General features: G+C 38.4%; 1 protein-coding gene across 1 annotated transcript in view; it reads right to left on the reverse strand.

Moving 5' to 3' along the window:
- The window catches only part of PEPD (peptidase D), a 222,121-nt gene that overhangs the window by 84,986 nt on the left and 118,878 nt on the right, over positions 1-18,257 (reverse strand). The window contains exon 10 of the mRNA XM_005289912.4: positions 150-218. Coding sequence (XP_005289969.1) covers positions 150-218 — 69 coding nt within the window. The remainder of the gene's footprint in view (positions 1-149; positions 219-18,257) is intronic.

Here is an 18,257-nt window from a genome sequence, read left to right on the forward strand (position 1 = left end):
AGTGCTAGCCATCTCCCCGTTGTTTTCTCGGTAACAAAACTTTAAAGCTCACTTTACTTGTTTCCAAACATATATGGTAAAAATAATTTTACACACTTCCAATGGGATCTTGATAATAAATATTACAGAAGTACACAAAAAGATCTTACCTGCCACAGATACAAGTGTAAGAAGTATGTCGCATGCCACCTCGAGTATAGCAATAATGCTGAAACAGGCTGCAAATAAAAAAAAAAATCAGTAATTAATAATTTATTCAGAAACAACACAAAGCAAGAAAGCAAGCAAGACTGCACTGAAGCGAGACTTGTGTGTGCAAGTCCCCCTACTACCTGACAAATATCTCCCTGAATTTCTGCTCAATTTAACAATCAAATTAACCTACATTCTCTCATCTCAGCCAGTTTGTGTATTTTTCATCATGTACCTGTCATCAAGCCTGGTATGAAACTTTGCAACAGAAAAATACTGAAACTGCAATGAAGCATGTTTAATTTCTCAAGAATGGTAAATTGCTTTCCTTAGTAACTCAGCACAGTAAAACAACTTTGGAATACACTGGTTTACCTGACCTTAGAACCAATTAGCTAATAAATAGTTAAAGGATCAAAGGTTGAAAACAATTGTTAAACTGCCTGGGTCTAAGATTACAGAGTTGAATAAAATACTTCCTTCTGGCATATCTGAAACACCAACTACAAATACAATCCACATTTGTTGCAAACCCCTACCATAATATTTTTCAAAAAGGAAATGCAACTCCCCAGATAGGCTGGCTCTCTCCACCAACAGAGGCCTACCTAAACAAAGGTAAAGGAGTCTTTTCTGGAGTGGACTGAGGGGTCCCATTGGGAAAGATGATCCAAGGCTAGCCCAAGCCTTTTCGAAATTTTAGAGTTTCAGGTTTGCACACCACTGAATTGGCTCTGACACCTACAGGTGGTCCCCACTAGTGCAGGTTGATGCAAACTAGCAGTGTGCGTGGGAACCTGCCGGATAGCTGCCCATGCTGCACCTGTTCTCTAGATAAAAAGACTATTCTCCCACAATCCGGCACATTTTACTAGTACAGTACTACAATCCACAGTAAGCGTAACAGGAAAAAAGTGTGTGTTCTATTACATACTGAAAACATGAAACTACTTATTTTCACTTAAGGTGCTTAAATACCTCAGTTATCTTACCATTCAAATGTGAGCAATGAAATAAAGATCTGGATCTCAACACCAAGACTATACTATAGTAAATAAGAGCCAGATAAGGAAATATTACAAAAGTGCTTGCTTTATATATATAAAATAATGCATTCTGGAAGTTTATTCTCTTTGCAGCACTGTCCTCCTGGGGGAGCTATTTAGCCTTGAAAGCACAAAAGAATTTTCATCTTCACAAATATTGCGCTGTAAAAGTCCTTTGCATATGAGGGCAGATGTGCCCACAGCACAATCACTACAGGATTAGGTGCTATAAGAGCTAAGCACATATCACGGACCCTTTTATTCTTTGTGAAATATGCTCTAATTACAATCCAATTCCCTTTAATATTGAATGGATTCAAAAAACTCATTTGTTGTAATACCAAAATCATTTCATTAACACAGAGTGATAATGGTGTCATTCAAACTTCAGAGATGTTATGATTTTGTCCTTTTGTAATAGCAGTCCACAGAATACAATGTTCATTCTTTGAAGGACATTAAGAGTATTACTTAAACAACCATAGAGTCAAAATATATTTCAAAACTTCCCAAAGGGATAATGAATTGAAGAGATACACACCAACCCCCCCACCCACCCCAAATTATGCACACATAAAGGAAATGAAAACAGAACCATATCTCTAAGGACTAAATCCTGACTTTTCAGGGAGATGGATTTTATAGGATTTTTCCTCATCTCTAATTACAATGAATTTACTAGTTTTGGATCTCTCTGGAAATTTAGAAGTGTGCAAAGAGAAAGTCAGAAGAAGAGGATAACAATACAGGAGTCTGGGAGATACTCTGAAATTAAGAGATGGGATAACAAGAGCCCTACTAATTTTCGCAACTGGATGCTATCAATCTTCCATTTGGCAGGCACACACATTCAGTTTCCACTATCACTTCACTTTATGGACCTATGTTTCTTTCCATTTGCAAATTCTAGGTTTCTGTCTCCATAACACATTTGCATATAGAAGTCTATTATTACATGCATTGTGAACATGCACCCAAACATTTTGCCCAGTTCCATCTTATATTTGTATGTATGTATAGTAATGCTTATTTAAGTAGCTTTCAGTGTTATTTTTATAAACCCCTACATAGTATTTAAGTGACTGAGTGAAATATTTCCTTTTCTCCGAAGCTTTCAGTAACCTTCTAAAGTGCTTTAAAAATGAAATAATGAAAGCTGTAAACTTCCTTCTATCTTAGATGATATAAAGATAGCAGGGCTTATTTTTCCGTGTGACAAATGACCACATATTCATAAAGCTGGGACTTATATGAAACTTCATACAGTAACGTAACCGTTACCTTTTGCAGCATTCCCAGTTCAGCAATAAAAGGTAGTAAAATAAATTAAGAGATGCTACATATAATCTACCTTTTGTCTGAACTTTCCATTTCCTTTTTCCAAAAATGGTTACATTGGTTGTTTCACGTTATGGATTTCTTTTAAAAAAGAAAAACTAAAAAGGCATTGTTAATGTGATTGAGCCAGGGATAGTATATCTTTACTGGGTAATGTGTTTTCCACTAGAGACAGGAGTAAAATTATTCACATTATTGTATATTACTTTCTCAGTCGCGTGATTCATTATAAATTATGTGCTAACGTGGTTGCCATCAAAAAAGTCAACATCTGCCACCAGTGGCACCTGAATTTCCACAGTTATTTCTTATTGCAAGTACAAGATATAACTGTAGCATTTCAGATACTACTGCTGGCAAATGCTGACTTTTTCAAGTTAACAACTGTATGTCCAGCATCTTAAGAGTGGCCTCTATCAGTCTGGCTCCATTACAGTCAATGGGAGTTTGAGCCAAAATTTCACCCCATGTGCTGTAGTTTCTGTAAGAATTTTGCATTGAACAATGCAGCTTATTGTTATATGAAACAGAATATATTTTTCTGAGTAATACATTTGATGGATCTTCATGGCATTCTCCAAGTGCAATGCAAAAGTTAAGGGAGCGAAATACTGCAAGTTGGACATATGACTTAGGGCTTGTCTACACTTACCGGAGGATCAACGCTGTGGCTATCAATGCATCGGCAGTCGATTTAGCGGGTCTAGTGAAGACCCACTAAATCGACCACTGATCGCTCTCCCGTCGACTCCTGTACTCCACCTGACCGAGAAGAATAAGGGGAGTCGACAGGAGAGCGGCTCCCGTCAACATCGCGTAGTGTGGATTCCACAGTAAGTAGATCTAAACTACGTCAATTTGAGTTACGCTATGCACGTAACTCAAATTGCGTAGCTTAGCTCGACTTTTCCCTTTAGTGTAGACAAGGCCTAAATCTGGAAATCCATATGCAGTTATATTGGAAACACTGTGTCTGGCATTTAGGCTGACCGCTTTTTTGACCAGCTGCTATGTATGTTTAATATGGTTTTATGTTGGATCTGGATCATCTGTCATACTATCATCTTACTAATTCTAATGCATGCATCACAGGTGCAAGCTGTTGGCACGTCTTTTTTCCCCTCCCCTTTTAAGTTTCATAGACAGTATTTCCCCTTTAGGGTAAATGTATTTTTTGTCACCCTGCCCACTATATATCTTCATGGTGTATACAGATCAGTCATTGGTCTATTTACGTCAGATGTTACCCTGTTTATCCACATAGTTCTGTTTGAACTTGTATGTTCTTTTTACTGCTTTGAAACGACAATTTATTTTTTAAAAGAGCAAATACCATCAGGTAGTTTTCATTCAAAATTCAGCTTTTAAAAATTATTATAACTGACTGAAAGCGTGTCTTCTGGAGTTTAAGGATAATTTTAAAAACCGATCTCTCTGTCACTGATTTTAAAAAGGGCAAACGTTAGCCCCTATTTTATTATAGCTAAAGAAAATCTAAAGTATGAGCTTACTCCTTCTTAAATCTGAAGCATCAGGTCCTCTTATTCCTACAGCTATGTCTATTCTTGATTACTTTATTGACAATGCTAATTTAAGGGACAAGAAAATTTACCTCCCAGAAATGTTGTGTTTTGAGCCACTGGAAACAACAGAGAAGCACTGTCACAGCTACAGGGTGAATAGTGCCTTAGGGGGAGTTTTCCAATAAACAGCTTTTCCATTATTTTCTTCAGGACTCTTATCTTAGCCATTGTTTCATTTCCTGTTGGCTTCTCTCTTAACAGCCTTGTTTGATTTAATTCCTGGCATTCAGATAGGTTAATATCAAACAGATAACTTGAGCAGCATCTGATATTTATAAAAAATAATACACAACTCCCTCAGTTTCCACAAGCACATACTGGTATTTTCAGTATCTTAAGTGGTTATTGCATACAAGTAAAGTTAAACCTCCTTATTTTATTGTAAGAAAATAAAAAAAAACCACCTGATTTTTTAAGGGTTTTTCAAACTATTTTAATGTAAAATCTACTTTGGATTATCTTTTCTGTCAACAAATGACTAGAATCTCTCTTAGCATATTTTATACTTGCTGTGTTTGTGTTTTTATGGCAATCCTTAGGTGGGTTTCTAATGCAGTATCTTACACACTGGCAATTCTAATGGGATCGCTTGACCAGGAAAAAGGAAACCAAATAAGGTACGAGTTTAATTTTATCATAGCTTCACTTAATAGCTTGCATGCATGGAATAAAGGAGCAAAATCCAGGAGTATTATCAATATTCATTAACTACTTTTTTCACTTTTCTCTTCTTTTGACACTTTCCTCTTTGTAATATACGACCTATCCCCATACATTCAGTAACGTGTACTATTTATTTCCCAGAAAGAAGTGAACGTTGGGTGAGCTGAACAAAGAATATGTTATTTATGATTCCTGTCAAAGGTGTTCTTTTTAACAGATAATGGATGTGTAGAAGAGAGCAGTATGCTATACATCTCAACTAGTCTCTTTTGAGACTAGATATTTTTGGACCAAGAAACTACTACTTCTACTTCTAAATCACATCCAACAAATAAAATCTTTTGAGTCTAGTCTAAAAATCGGTACCAACTATAATTATATCAAGTGAAATAGAATGGAAGAGAGAAAAAATATAGGGGGACAGTGCAGAAAGTAGAGCCCTTTGTTACTTTTTCTATCAAGAATTTAACTCCAATTTCTATTATTGTGACAGATAGATGACAGTGCTTCTTATGCTTGACTTCCACTGAGCCAAAGTCTGATTCAGTCATCAAGATAGTTTATTTAATGCTGCAATTGAGTTAACACACTTGGGTAAGTACAGAGAAAAATTTTCATCCAAAATGAAAGAAACCAATGATGCTGCATTGGCTTAAGTGAGATTCTTCAGTAAATACACAGATCTTGTACTGCAATGCACACATATTTCATTCATTTCTACTTCTTTTTAGCTTCCAAGTGGTATGTTATCGCAACCTTCTGTGATATGTACAATGGACAACTCCCATGGGTTTTTCAGGCAATATCAACATATCCAAACATTTTCCTCTCTCTTCCCCATTTTGACATGAACAATTGGAGTTATGGCCCTCAGCATGTACTCTTTTTTAGGACTTGGGAGATAAAGGGAAGAGTACTCAACTTTCCCTTTGCAATCATGCAAATGCTTACAAACATGCTTAACTTTAAATTATGAACTTAAACCTTGTTTTAGTTCTTCAGTTTTGTACATGAAATTAAAAAGCCTGACATTTTCCTCCTGGACCCAAATCCTTCCTACCCTCCAGATTCTTTTCTCTATTCGGAAGGAAAAGTACAAAATAAGCGAAACAGAACCCCCACACAATCCGCCCCCAACACACACCCTTCCCCACCGAAATTAAATTGTCAGCTACTTTAAATGAGTACTAACTGAGCCTCTTTGTCCATATTTCTTCTTCCCTCTGCTATTCACCCTCCAAAATATCCCTTTCTACCCTCAGGTTTCCAACCTTTAGTATCTGCTATAGATCTGACACTCTGGAGTGGGTGGTCACTCAGAGAAGGGAGAGGAGTCTTAGCTGCCAGCCTTCTGCCCCTCTCCTTTCCCCCCATCCTGTATGCCAGATGCATACAGCCCTTAGAGGCTGGTAGAAGGCAAAGATTTAAAGAAATCAAAACAACTTCCTGGTGTGTGGCCAGAAACGTGAAGAAATCATCAGGTGAACCAAATCTGGAGAATAGTGCTGCAAGTCTGAGAGTGAAATCCTGTCCCCATTGAAGTTAGGGCAAAAATCCCATCAATTTTAGTGGGGCCAGGATTTCACCCTACATCTTAGAATCATAGAATATCAGGGTTAGAAGGGACTTCAGGAGATCATCTAGTCCAACCCCCTGCTCAAAGCTGGACCAATCCCAAACTAAATCATCCAACCCACAGTTCTCTGTCTTAATCAGGCACTCAGAAAACAAAGAAATGGCATCATCCACATCTTTAAAAAACAAGATGAAGCAGAGTGTCATCAGCCTTCTCATGGCACTATGGTCCAAAGAACCTTACAGCGTCTCCTGGACAGGAGAGGCACCAGAGTATGAGTGTGACCTTGGGGTGAATAAACAGCTACTCAACATTCCCTCCAAGAGCTCCCTGGAAGGATGGAATAGAACATAGAACAATCTGGTTTGCTGCTTCCAGATTCTGGAGTCATTTCAACAAAACCTCTTGCTCAGTGGTAGTTTAGGAATTCATTTTTAGATGATGTAGCAGTATGGTGTAGCAGGCATAAAAATGCCCTTTTTTGTAGAACACATAATACAGGGGTCGGCAACGTTTGGCACGCGGCTCGCCAGGGTAAGCACCCTGGCGGGCCGGGCCAGTTTATTTACCTGCTGACGCAGCAGGTTCGGCCGATCGCGGCCCCCACTGGCCGCGGTTCGCCATCCTGGGCCAATGGGGGTGGCGGGAAGCTGCGGCCAGTACATCCCTCGCCCGCGCCGCTTCTCGCCACCCCCAATGACCTGGGACAGTGAACCGCGGCGAGTGGGGGCCGCAATTGCCCGAACCTCCCGCGTCAGCAGGTAAATAAACTGGCCCGGCCTGCCAAGGTGCTTTCCCTGGCAAGCCACGTGCCAAACGTTGCTGATTCCTGACATAATATGTTGAATGGTCCAGGAAGATACTCATGGGGTTAATACATCATTAAAATATTTGTACCAAACCAAATATTTACCTTAAAATAGTTACATGAGTTATCACTGTGTGGTTTAAGACTTTCAGATATGCAATAATTAATCAGTGTACCTTTGAGGAAATTGCCACTTAATAAAAAAACCTTTTCACATTTCAAAACTATAGTTGTTTGAACAGATCCTCTTGAGACTCCCTTTGAAGTGCAAGCAGGTGGTTTTGAACTAAAGAGTGGAAAGAGAAACAACTAATGTGAGTTCTGTACAGAATTCAGAATAAATGCTTATGGGTGGAGTTGGCAGTTTTATGGGTGGAGTGTGGAAGCTGTGCACTGAAATATTCTTGAATTGCAAAGGATTAATATGAAGCACCCTTACCTTTTGTATGGTATAACTAGCACACACGGCCAGATTTTCCAAAACTGGTCTCCCTTTTTTGTGCTGCAATTGGCAGCCACAATTTTGATCTTTTAGACATTTACCTACCTGATTTCACCCACAGATAAGGTGCTTACAGAAGCCTAAATAGTCTATAATTTTGCATCCACAGTTACCAGTGGGTGCAATTTATCTATCATATCTAAAGTATTTTTAAGGCACTCACCACCATAAATATGCAGAATTGCAGACACAAAAATGAAAGCACCAGTTAAAGACTGGCAGATAATCCGTATCAATGAGTGCATACACTTTTTTGAACAGTACTTCATTCTCTATCCTGAGATATTAGCATAAACAGCATACATAACCAAGAATTAGCAACAGAAAGCTTCATAAGTGAAGGGCAATTTTCTTAATTGTCCAGGTTAAGATGGGGACCTTATTGGTTATCTGGGGCTAACTAGCTACTCAGATTTAGTTGACTGAAACTCAGTCTCATTTAACTTTTAATACACTGGTGTACATTTTCAGTTTTGTACACTATGTGCGCAGAAGTTTTTTCATACAAAAATGTTATACATAAACTAGTTGGAAGAAATAGTCAGTGAAATTAAAAGAAAGAAACCGTCATGTCCACTGGGCTCAAACAGTGAGCTCAAGGCTGATGAAAGAACAAGTAACCTTAGTACTAACTGTATTCTGAAGAGTGAAGCTTTATCTTATAGCTCCATGGCAAATATACCCAACAATTTTGTGAATGAAGCAATACTATTTCAATGTCCTGCGTGATATCAGAAATTGCTCAGAACACAACTTACCACCCTATCAGCAAGAGGACTATACATAACAGCTTTACTTTATTAACATTACTACAGATTAATTTCTAAAATCCAGTCACTTGCAAGTTGAACTTCCTCTAATGAAAAAGCTTCTTATAAATTTAAGACCTGAGTGGGGTGGTGTGTGTGCATGCACAAATTTCTAAATTTCACTCTCACTTTTGAGATTTTTAGTGCCAGTCAAGAAAAAAAAGGTAAGAGATTGTTCCTCAGACTATGTTTTAATGTCCTGGAAAACTTGCAGAAAAAAGGACTGGCCAAACTCGGACTGATTCTTGATTTCAGTGGGGCTGTTTGAGGTGTAAGGGGATGCTTGAGTTGAGTAAAGGTGCCAAAATTAGAACCTTAGTAAGTAGGCATGAAATATAACTGGTTGCATGTCAAATGAACCATAAAGAGAACATACATTCCAAAGGAGGACTATAATAGCACTGAAGATGTGAATTTCAAGAGTAAGAAACAAAATGACTCTACAGCACAGATTTCCGTACAGCATCTGCTTTACTTCCAAATATTGTGTCCTGTTGGTTTCCCAAGAAGTTGTACCACCTTTCTTACACTCTATTGCCAGAACAATTGGATACCCATCCAGAGTTCAGGACGGGAACAAAAAATGAAATTACCAAAAAGATTAAGAAAAGAGTAATTTATGAATGACAATGCCTGACAGGTGCAAAATAGAATACAAGACAATAGGATTGTGGGCTTTTAAGTTCACAAGGGAGCTAAGCATAACATGACATCTGTTTCACCAGGGATTAATACCACCTGGAAATAAGAAACAAGCAGAAAGTCCATAAATAATACGAAATCCAGCACTGTCACAAATGTCATGTATGATTTGCGATGATTGAAGGAAAATGATATTCTTCGTTTAAGAATGGAGTTACTTAGGTGAAGGGTAATTAGCATATTAATGGGATAATTGGGAATTATAAATTGTCTGTCTTATATTAAGAACAACTGAATAGATGAGATGACATTAGCTGATATTTCTTTGATCTTTTTTGATTAAACTACTCATCTTCCTGGATTTCCCAATGGTATTTTGGAACACAAAAGGCATGAATAAATTTTGGGTGAGAAGAGGGAGATAAAGAGATCCCATTTTTTGCTAATTGCATTTTGACAGATTATACTTAAATTTTCTAGTTAACTTTTCTGTTTGTTTGACCATATTATATTGATGGAGGTCAACCTAACAACTCTTCTTGAGTTTAAATTTAACCTGTTGTTTTTAGCTGTACGAGGGGTGGGAAAATGCAATTACAGCCAAGGTTTTTAAGAAGTTCTCTAACTTTCCTCCAAGTACTGCAGGTTTCATAGAATTATGAATTTTGTGAAAACTTCCTTCACCCAACTATCAATATTAGACAAATATTCATTTTCATGGAGATTCAGCTTAAGCATTTACTATGTATGTGAAAGCCTGGAAATGCAAACAATGAGTGTGAAAAGTATAACCTCACATGGTACTTGTTCTTCTTCAGAAACATTATTATAATAAAAAGGTCTGGGGTGGGAGAATACGTCCTCTTCATTTCCTGTGCGAGTTGCATAGTGCTCAAGGATTCTATAGCAGCTGCTGTCTTGCCTGCACACCTGAAGCTGACCTACCTATCGAACAGCACCACAATATCTCACCAGCAATCATACACCACTGAACAAAAACACTGATCCCGGAACCTATCCTTGCAACAAAGCCCAATGCCAACTCTGTCCACATATCTATTCAAGTGACATCATCATAGGACCTAATCACATCAGCCATGCCATCAGGGGCTCATTCACCTGCACATCTACCAATGTGATATATGCCATCATGTGCCAGCAATGCCCCTCTGCCATGTACGCTGGCCAAACTGGACAGTCTCTACGCAAAAGATTAAATGGACACAAATCTGACACCAGGAATCATAACATTCAAAAACCAGTAGGAGAACACTTCAACCTGTATGGTCACTCAATAACAGACCGGAGGGTGGCAATTTTGCAACAGAAAAGCTTCAAAAACAGACTCCAACGAGAAACTGCTGAACTTGAATTGATATGCAAACTAGATACAATCAACTGAGGCTTGAATAGAGACTGGGAATGGCTGAGCCATTACAAAGATTGAATCTATCTCCCCATGTAAGTATTCTCACACTTCTTATCAAATTGTCTGTACTGGGCTATCTTGATTATCACTTCAAAAGTTTTTTCTCTTACTTAATTGGCCTCTCAGAGTTGGTAAGACAACTCCTACCTTTTCATGCTCTCTGTATGTGTATATATATCTCCTCAATATATGTTCCATTCTATGCATCTGAAGAAGTGGGCTGTAGCCTACGAAAGCTTATGCTCAAATAAATTTGTTAGTCTCTAAGGTGCCACAAGTACTCCTGTTCTTTTTACAATATCTCATTGCTACTCAGTACATTGTTATTTTCCATTCATATAGAATTTGTGAAGCCTTGGACCAAAGATCCATTATTACAACTATCATGTAAGAGTCTGAATCTGGAAGAGAACATATGCTGTGAGAGTCCTGTGTTTCTAAAAACATAACATGGATCTGGAAATGACGCATGTAAAACAGGAAGAAAGTGAAACCTCTTATTTGATAGCATTTTGTTTATAGAACTGTTTTTAAACAATCACCTCATGTTCTGTGCTTAATGAATCACAGAGGAAGTGTCAGATTCTTACTGCAATCTGTAACAGTTTCACTTCAAAAACAACAAACCTTCCAAATTTTCTTGGAGGTTTCAGTTTGAGGGGCAGGTTTCTAACGGGAAAGCTGGAAAACTCAGCTGGACTTCAGTTTCAGCTCAGTGAGATTGTGGCACAGTGAGGGGAGAACAGACCCCTTTGAAGCACTGCCCGTTCATGGAAAGTCATCCAGTGAAGATAACCATTGTCAATGGTTATCCTCATTGGTAACCTCCCTTCTACTGTTAGTGAAAACATTGTAACTGTCAGTATAAATGAGATTAAAAAGTGTTTGCCATTACAGAAGAGTGATCAATACCAAATTCCACCACATTATCTCTCTCGGCTTCTGGAACTACTTTGAAAATGGTTTTGGCTAATCTACTCTAGGGGAACACACCCCTGCTGACAACCATTTTCAGTAATGGGTCATTTTCCTTGGGCATATGAGCCTTAGAGTTTTCAGTCTTTCGCAAAATAAATACATAGCACAGTAGTCTTTGTACTATGAAAAGAGTGGTCAACAATAAGGATCTCATTTTGACTTCTTAACCAACTGTAAAAGCCACTGTGTTACAAGCATTAACAATGATACAAAATTGCAAGTACTATCATGGTCTAATAATTTCACACTTAATCTAATATTATATAAAGAGATGGCATAAGATTTTCTAAGACTCATTGCTCCATTTCTTCTCTAATAATTCTAGATCTCAACTGGCATATTTTAAATTAAATTTTGTAGTTTAAACCTATTTATCAACAGCTAATTAATGAGGTCTAAATCCTTTGATGACAGAATGATTAAACAGCATTTTAACTAATCCATCTTTAATTAAAATGCTGCCAGCAAACCATTTCTGAATATATATATAAAGGACACATTTATAGATGCTCACTCTTTAAATATGCATTATGTAAAGCCAATAATTAGAAGAACTCATGATTTCAATTATATTTTAATTACTGTTACATATAAAACATGCTTTAATAGATGTAATGCAATACATTTTCTTTCTTTACGACTCAGTAATCATTCCTATTGGGGTGACAACCAAATAAAAGGAAGTTTAATATATGCACTAGTACACGAATCTTGTTTTAGGTTTGAGCCAATTCTCTCTACATTTCTTCTTTCCAGCAGCAAGGTACTTAATTATCTCTAAACCTAAAATACAAATGAATCCGCGTAAATCCCTATTAAAAACCATAAAAGGGAATTAGATATAACTGGCCATAAATATAAGAAAATAGGGATAAATGCATTTATACCTATTATTAAAATGGGATTTTCCTAGAGCTTCCTAAACTGGGGCAACACTGGTGGTACTTAGATAAGGTAACCTCTCTGTCTTCAGAATTCATCTAGTTAGAAAATTATCCTGAATACTGCAGATACTTTTCACAATCTAAGGCAATTGGGAGGTTAAAAAACAACAACAATCCAACACTGTGGGTATGTCTAAACTGCAATTATAAACCTGCTGCCAGCTGACTTGGGCACGCAGGTCTTGGACTAAGGGGTTGTTTAATTGTGGTGTAGACGCTTGGGCTGGAGCCCAAGCTCTAGGACCTTGCGAGATGGGAGGGTCCTAAAGCTTGTGCTGCAACCCAAGCTCGTATGTCTATACTGCAATTAAACAGCCCCTTAGCCTAAGACCTGTGAGCCTGAGTCAGCTGGCATGGGCCAGCTGTGGGTTTATAATAGTAGTACAGATACCATGGTTTGCATATAAAAGATCCTTCACTTATTTTATTGCTTGTAAACTCACTTGACTATTGCCACGTGGTTTACAGGGGAAAGCTGATGCCAGTATATACTGAGATGTCTACTAACAAATTCTCACTCTACAGCAGTTCTTACTTCAAAATGTATGTTAGTACTATCGGAAGCACTTGCTGTGCCACAATCAATTTCCCATATGAAAAATAATAAATCTTTATTATGAGCTGGCTAGGCAGGAATAAGGGAAAATCTCTTCTATCAACACCTCTTCCTGCTGGGTGTGGTCAGAGTGGAAGGTAAGGTAGGGAGGAAAGCTTCCTCACCTTCCCTTCGGCATGCCTGTGACCCTCATTATGAAGAGAGTGCCATAAAGTTGCTTCACTCTTCTTTGTCCCACATTCTCAGCTTGCAATTGACTGGGCATTATCAGTGACCCTTTCCCCCTCCCCTCCTGGCAACAGCTGCTGTCCTGACCTTCCTGTGGTTGTGTTATGTTTGGTGCCCGATTCTGTGATTCTGGCTGAAGGTTTGGGTAATCATTTTTGAGGAGTTAGGAAGACATTCTCCACTGCCTCCCATAATGCAAAACCGGAACAGAGTGGATTTTTTAAATTCTCAGCAGCCAGAAGGTCTGGTGTTCTTGGCTATGAGCATGTATGACAACGCTCCTTCATTGGCTGTCAGCCGGGGGACGGAACCTAGGACTTCTGGACTGAAAAAGCGCAAGCCTCTTCTGTCTGAGCTAGAAGACCCAGCTCTGTTAGCTCAAAGTCTGTAGCAAATCCAACATTTGGTTCCACCATTGGGTATGGGAGCAGAGAGAGCACCACAATGTGCAAGAAAGGTGACACAGACTCATCTTGAACATTTGCTGGAGTCCAGTGGAGTATCCAAGGACCAGCTAGCAAACTGAATAAGTTCAGGAAGCTTGGAGCGTGGTATGCGATGGAGGGTTAGTATAGGGAATTCAACTACCTAGTGCAGATAGTGGCTTGAAATGCTTGCATGAGAAGGGGAGGGATTAAAATTTGGTTGAAGGACCTTTTTTCTTTATTATGGAAAAGAGCAGCTGGATAGCCTTTTTCTTTTGCATGGTGCTAAAAGGGCCATCTTAGTGTGAATGTGGGGCTTGACACAGGGTATTCACACAAGGCAATGTTGGTTATGTTGGGGCACGCACCTGGTCTTTCTGGAAGAAAATATACTATAAAGATTATATTGTTGCTCTTTCAACCTTTTGTCAGGAAGTACTGGGTGCTGTAGTGATTAGACTTACTAGCACAATATTTAACTAAATGTGATCAGTTCCAAAAAGGGCCTTTTCCCCAACAGAAAGTAAAACAAAGGCTGAAAGCTCGAGGCTATTTTAGAATAATATTCATTTTTACCTTGGGGAGGATTTAACTAATTCATAATTATTTAAATAATTATACATTAATTTTACATCTCCTCTTTACCTGTTTTGATAGTTTTGGATTATTTGGAATTATGAAAAACAATTCAATAGGCTGGTAGAGATTTTTAGTGAGTAATGCATTATATTTAAAATCTTTCCATCAAATGAGAAACATTAAGGCCTATCTACTTTGTAATTGCTTTTGCTGTGTTGAATACTCAGGTCCTGGCATTAATAGATTATATATAGTACTTTTTCCTGCAGAACATTGTATTTGTTTAAATTTGAAATTCCTCCTACATCCCCCAATCTGCAAAGGGATCAGCATGGCCCCTTCTAGGCTCAGTCACAGTCAGAAAACAGTATTTCATATGGTTGTCTGAATAATAATTTTTTAAATGTATTTTTGATATAAGCTGCAGAGAATGAAATATCACACTGCAGCATAAAGACAACAACTGTCTGCTTTTGTTTTCCTTGAAGCTAAATAAACTAAACTTAAAAATGTCTTCTGATTCTTACTGAAAAAAATAGCATAAGGGATAAAACATGAAAAAACAAACATACCTTGTAATAGGGTTATCTGACCTCCAACCAGGAGTTCAGTGCAACTGTGTCTCAGTTCCCATCTCCCACTTCCCACAAAACTATTAAAGTTTCAAAATAGGGTCATTCTGGCTTAAAGTCTCAAGATAACCAAACTTCCTAGGATCTGGTTCAACATCCCAAAATGTTTTCAACAGTTACATAGCAGACCCTCTTATCCCATTCTAAACATTTCCCTCAGGATACCTTCTCATCAGATCAGTCTGTTCCAAAAATCTCTAAGCCTTTTCCTAAATTCTGGTTTTGCCATCACTCACTCCACCCTACAATCCTTCTCTATTTAATACTGTCCTTTTCCTCCAATCCCACAGCTGTAGCTGTGCTACACTCTGGGGCTTCCTCCAAGGGCCATCTCACAAAGAGCACTTAGCTTATCCAAGTCTTCCTACCTACAGAGGAAAGGCTGCCATTTATATTGCCCTCCCAGAGTCACTCTTGGTCACATGATCTCTAGACAGTTTCTCTGGGGTAACTGATTTACCATACCTTGAAGGGATGAATCCCAGTAAATGGCCAGATGGTGGTGCCTGCTCTTAAGGGACAGGATGCACATGAATGCACCTCCACCTGTACATAAGAATATGTATACGTACACACACGCACACACCCACACCCACACACCTGTTTAAACGGAGAATCCAGAGTAGAATTGACTTTGGTTGCATGAAATGTCTTATTTTGAAGATATCCCAAAATGCTTTACAAATGGTAGTGTTGTGACTGTGTAGTAAATAGTAGAGACTTGTTGAGCTCAGCAACAGCCCATGTACAGTTTTGAATTTTAGGCCCAAGTTTTCGGAAAGAATGTTAGCAAGGGCATCCTGGCTTTATTAAAGATTCTACAAAAACTGCCAAGTGACCGCCAGTTTACAGTTGGATGACTGAAGGGACCTCATTTTAATATCGCCTGTGAAGAATGGCATTTCTCAAAAGAAAATCAGATTTCTACTATGCACTGCAATATTAGTACTACATACATTAAAAAAAAACCCACACAGCATTAGTATGGGACTTGGTTCCCCAACCTTCTAGCCTGTCAGTGACTGTGCTGTCCCCTGCACTGCTGTATATGGATACTGCATGAACCTTTATTACAAACTGATTTAATATTTTATCCTAAGACTCAGCTATACAGAAATGCTGAGAAATATCTGTTGGTCAGTCGACAGAGCTTCAGTAGCTTTTCTTTTTTATCGCTAAAAAAAGTATAGGGATACCAGTTAAAATGATTTTGCAAAGTCCTGTAGGAAGTGCAAAAGTCCATATTTCCTCACTGATCATTTTTCTAAAACCCTTCAGTAAAAATACATTTTCAAATAAAACTCTTAAATTCTGTAAAAGTAAGGAATGTGCTGACATAATATATTTCCCTAAAATATGCCTGGTACAGAAGCTATTTTTATTCATGATCCACTGCAGAGAAGTGGGCAGCTCAAAACCTTCCAGGAAAGGCTGTTAAGCTGAGTCACTTCAGTTCTACCAGTGCTTGCATACCAATGAGAAATGAAGGGCCACTTTCCTTTTGGGTGTAGAACTGCGCACGCCTATTTACATCAGCAGAGAATTTGGTCCTATGTCTATAATTAAGTCTAACCTTAGCACCTTCCTCTTATTTTTGAGTCAGTGGCATATATTATTTTCACAATGAACATAAAAGAATACTTTATAGTTAAAAAAAAGCAAGCTGGAGAACCAACTGAATTATAAGGGAAAATAACATGGTTTGTTTTAATTATCAACGTGAAAGGATGCATATTCACTGTAGCACTTGACTCCTATTCAAAGTCAAGACACACAACCATTACCTTCCTGTACTGGGTATAGCTGAGAGCAATGAACAAGGGATATCTGGGCATTTTAACTTTGTGAGCTACTTAACAAAACAGCATGTTATAAAAACTTGCAGGGTAATTTGCTGTATACTTCACTACAATTTTTAAGCTACTGTATCTTCTCCACTTTACTTTTAATTTTCAGATATTTGTTATTTTGTTATTTTGGCACTTTCCTTTGCAAAAGCAAAGGTTGTTCAGACATTTCAAAGATGAGCGCAGTATAAAACGCAAGAGAAATTAGATAAATTATGCTTGAAAAATGGAAAAAACACTGACACATACAGACATAGCATAGCAAAACCCTCACCCCCCCTCTGAAAGGATATACTGCTGCCAAAGAAAGATGTTGTTCATAATAGGAAAAGATCACATACGAAAGGCTAATATTCAGGGGTGTATTAACAGGAGTTTCATCTGGGCGCAATCCTCTTGCTCTACTGGGCTCTGGTGAGGTCTCAGTTAGTGTACTATGTCCAGTTCTGAGAGCCATGCACTAAGAAAGAATTGGACAAATTGGAGAGAGTCCAGAGGAAAGCAAAGTTTGAACTATAAGGATAGTTAAGCACTGGAACAGACAAACCTCTCAGGAATGGTCTAAGTATACTTGGTCCTGCTCAGAGCAGGGACTTAACAAAATGACCTCTTGAGGTCCCTTTCAGCCCAACATTCATATGATTCTATGAAAGCTAAAGGCATAACTCTGGGCCTTGTGTACACTTAAAATGCTGTAGCAGTGTAGCTACAATGATGCAGCTGTGCCGCTGTAGCATTTCAGCGAAGGTGCGATCTACGAAGCCCTCCTGTCAGCGTAGATACTCCACCTCCCCAAGAGGCAATAGATATGTCGAAGGGAGAAGCCCGCCATTGGTGTAGGTACTCCTCCTCCCAAAGAGGAGATAGCTATGTCAACGGGAGAACATATGTACTGGAACTAGAGGTGCTGGGGGTGCTGCTGCACCCCCTAGCTTGAAGTGGGTTCCATCATATGCTGGGTTTACAGTTTGGTTAAATGGCTCTCAGCATCCCCACTATAAAAACTGTTACAGCATCCCTGCAGGAGAAGCCCTCCCATTGACATAGTACTGTCTAAACCGGGAGTTAGGTTGATATAAATGCGTTGCTTAGGGGTGTGGATTTTCCACGTCCCTGAGTGACATAGTTATACCGACATAGGCTTGGTCTATACTAGCAATTTAACAAAGTAATCTTAATTCTAATCTCTATACTTAGAAAAGTATTTAGAAGGAAATTTGCTTATATGTAAAATATAGGAATGATCTCCAAATACAATAATGCCTCTAATCTAAACCTTGTATTTGACACATTTTATACAGCAGGCACCAGTAAGTGAGCATTTACTTAAGCTGCATGAAGACACTACAGTGATTGGCACTATATAGATTGCTGGATGTTACATTAAGCACAGTATCTGAGACGTTTCCCATTCCAAGTATAGCAAATAACACAGCAAAGATGGTTTAGTAAAGATCCATTTTTTAAACAGTCCTAACTA

The sequence above is a fragment of the Chrysemys picta genome, chromosome 14 (genome assembly GCF_011386835.1).
Source record: "Chrysemys picta bellii isolate R12L10 chromosome 14, ASM1138683v2, whole genome shotgun sequence".
Lineage (NCBI taxonomy): Eukaryota > Metazoa > Chordata > Testudines > Emydidae > Chrysemys > Chrysemys picta.